General features: G+C 62.6%; 1 protein-coding gene across 1 annotated transcript in view; it reads left to right on the top strand.

The window, feature by feature from the left end:
- Positions 1–3,201, top strand: part of LOC102239816 (neuron-specific protein family member 1) — a 21,945-nt gene that overhangs the window by 2,027 nt on the left and 16,717 nt on the right. The window contains exon 2 of the mRNA XM_005866141.2: positions 1,636–1,752. Within this exon, the coding sequence (XP_005866203.1) occupies positions 1,636–1,752 (117 nt within the window). The remainder of the gene's footprint in view (positions 1–1,635; positions 1,753–3,201) is intronic.

The following is a 3,201-nucleotide window of genomic DNA, read 5'->3' as shown; positions in this document are numbered from 1 at the left end:
TGGGTCTGGGGTGAGCGCCGGCGCCGCTGCCCCTTGTGCCTCCCTAGGAGGTTCCGTTTCAGTCGGATTTGCCCCTTTGCGGAGGGGAGGCCGGGTGGGGGGTGGGGCTCCCAGGGGCTGAGTCCCCTCCGCACCCACCCCCCACCCCTGCGGGCGCTGAGGATGCTGCGGGCTGTGCTCCGGCTTCCACCTCCTCCTTTGTTCCTTTGTGAAATCCCGAGCACACGCCCCTCAGTGTTAGTGCAGCGAGAGCTGGTTTCCCCCCTGAATTTAAAGAATCCTGTCTTTTGTTGCATGCAGCATCCAGTCAAGTGATTTGTGTTCATTAGGGACAACGTTTTCAGGAATTAACACTTAAACAGGTAAATAGGATGTTTAAAAGTCACGCAATTGTAAAACTCGAACCTGAAACAATAAACCAATATCCATTCTCACCCCCTTGCTGCTGCTTCAGACCACCCGGCCACGGGCACAGCACGGCCATGGGCAAGGCCACTGGAGTGAGCACACTCCGTTCCCAGCGAGGACATTTGCATTTACTGTGTCATTGAGTCCCTGGGGAGGAGGTTCTGGCTGGGGCTTGGCTGTTTCCTGGGCATGTTGGTGACAGCCGTGGGGGGTGGGGGTTCTTTAGGGGGTCCTCCCTTCCAGACCACCCCTTTACTGCCAGTGGGTCCTCTGAGGGGGTCGCTCAGTCCTCCCGAGGGGGCTGGTCCCCAGCTGTATTGTCTGTCAGGTTGGGGCGGGCAGGAGCGAGGGCGGCACAGGTGTTTAAGGGGAGGAAGGCCACACCCGCGCACCTGGCCACGGGGTGCACTGGGGCCCTGATGCTCCAGGAGAGGCCTGGCCCGAGGGGCCGGGCTGCCTGAGGCCTCAGCCTCCGAGCTCCCCGACCCTGTCCAGGCATCACGCCTGCCCGGCTAGCACAGCCCCGCTGCCCCCACCTCGCCCTCCCGCCTCACCCAGAGCAGCGGCCTATGCCAGGATCGCCGTGCCCGAGGCAGCCTATCAGGTGGCCCCCTCCCCTCAGCCGGGCCCTCCTCTTTCTCCCCCAGTCTGTTCCATTCCAGGACCGTGTGGTAAACAGTTGGCTCTATCAGGGAGGAGGTCATGTAGGTAGGACAATGGAGTGGCCTAGGCCAGTAATGACTCCCATCTCCGGGCCTATTCAAACAAAGGGGGCACCTGGCAGGGACGCCCAGAGATAGGAGTTGAGCAGGGACTGAGTGCTGGTCTCGAAGATTCCTGAGGTCACAGATGAGGAAACTGAGTCTCAGTTACATACAGGACGTGCCCAAGGTCACTGGGCGGTGGACAGGCCCTGCGCCTGGAGTCGGGAGTCCTGCCGAGGCCTGCCAGCCGGCGCCTGCTGGCCATGTGGCCTCGGCCCATGAGCCTAACCCCTGCCCCTCAGTTCCCACCATCCTCCAGGGCTGCTGTCAGGATCACTGACCGGTCACTTCTCTGCAAGGCCTGGCACCAAGGGATGGCCAGGAGTTGGTGGCGGTTCTGGTTCTGCCGTGAGGTGCTTCCTGGCGAAGTGGTGACCTTGGGCACGAGCACCCTCTTTGGGCGGGTGTGTCTGAAGGGCCCTGGCTGCCCCCCGACCGCACGTTTGCTTCTTTCCTGGACAAGGTGGTCGTGAAAACTAAGACTGACTATGAGCCCGACCGCAAGAAAGGCAAAGGGCGCGTCCACAAGATCGCCGAGTTCACGGTCAGCGTCACCGAGAGCATGTCTGAGAGGTTCAAGGTGAGTGGCGGGGGGCGGGCGAGGCGCTGCTGGGCCTCAGGAGGGTCCCGACCCGCAGCGATGACCCGGCAGGGACCGGACAGGACGGGTCTGGGCTGACCCAGCTGCGCCAAACCACTGGTGGTTTAAAAAACTTCATCTTCCCAAATGGTCACGTAGGACTTAGTTTTAATAATGGGGGGAACCCATCCCTAAACTCTCCTTTAGACAAAGGTCATAAACGTGAAAACCACCCAGCAGGCAGGAATGCTGACCCCACAGTCCGGAAGGAGGAGTAGCAGGAGGGTGACTGTTGCCCGTGTTCCCTGCCCGACACAGACCGTGCCCTCACTTGTGCCAGCTCATCCACACAGCCCCCCGAGGGCGGTACTGTCGGGATGACCCATTTTGAAGATGGGGAGATCGAGGCACAGAGCAGCCACAGTTCCGTGGGGCAGGGCCGGGGCCCAGAGCTCTGTGTCAGCCTCTCCTTGCCGCCTGCCCCGCTTACACGGTGTGGAGGGTGAGGCTGGCTGGTCCTCCAGACGTGCTCACTTGGGGAGGGAAGCGTTGCTCTGGGCGGTTTCCCAGGGAGGCCCAGCTACTGAACGGTGGGTCCCCCCCAGGCCTGGGGTGCTCTGAGCGTGCACACTGCTGTGCTGCTTGAGGGACAAGTTTGGATGCTGATCTGGAAACTTGCTCTCTGGGAAACACAGATGGTGAAAGGGTGGCCCTCACTGGATTGAAAGGCGTCGCCTGGCCCTGCAGGGTGGCCTCCTCGCGCTCTCCTGGACTCGTGAGCTCTGTGCTGAGTGTCTGCACATGGAGTCCTGTCCCAGCTCCGGGCAGCCCTGGGGGTTGGTTAATAGTTGAGATGGAAACCAGAGGAGATAAAGGGGCTTGGCAGGTGATCTTAAATCCCTCCCCCTCCCGTCCCTCCACGCTGCTCACTGGGTGGAGAAAAGCCCTTCAGAGGCCTGCCTGGTCCAGGGGTCCCATCAGAGTTGCTGGGGGACGGGGTGTTCCCGTGTAAACTCGTCTCCTCCTCCCACAGCCCTCCCCGAGGTAAGTGCTGCGAGGAGCCCATCCTGCAGGTGGGGAAGTTGGGGCCCCGAGCGGTCTGCGGCCGTGGCTCCTGCTGGTGTAAGGAGGGCCTGTGGCTGGTGCTCCGACAGCTGCTGGCTGGCTGTGAGGTTCGTTACGGGACCAGGTTGCCCTGAGCCGGGGTCAGCACCGCTCTTTCTCCCTGGCCAGCGGCTTGGCCTCACCTGCTGCCCCTGCTGTGCCCTGGGACCGTCTCCCGGTTGAGGCCGACGTGACCTGGATTTGAAGGTCACCACGGCCACCATCCCCCGGCGGGACGGACGCCACCTGCACACCTGAGTGTCTGGGTTTCCCACCCCCGGTTGGCCCGTCGCCTCTCCCAGCGCCGGTGTGTTAGGTCCACGGGGCGGGGGCGGGGGCGGGCAC

This window comes from Myotis brandtii, unplaced genomic scaffold (assembly GCF_000412655.1).
Source record: "Myotis brandtii unplaced genomic scaffold, ASM41265v1 scaffold223, whole genome shotgun sequence".
Classification (NCBI taxonomy): Eukaryota; Metazoa; Chordata; class Mammalia; order Chiroptera; family Vespertilionidae; genus Myotis; species Myotis brandtii.
This window is presented reverse-complemented; position numbering and strand designations above follow the sequence as displayed.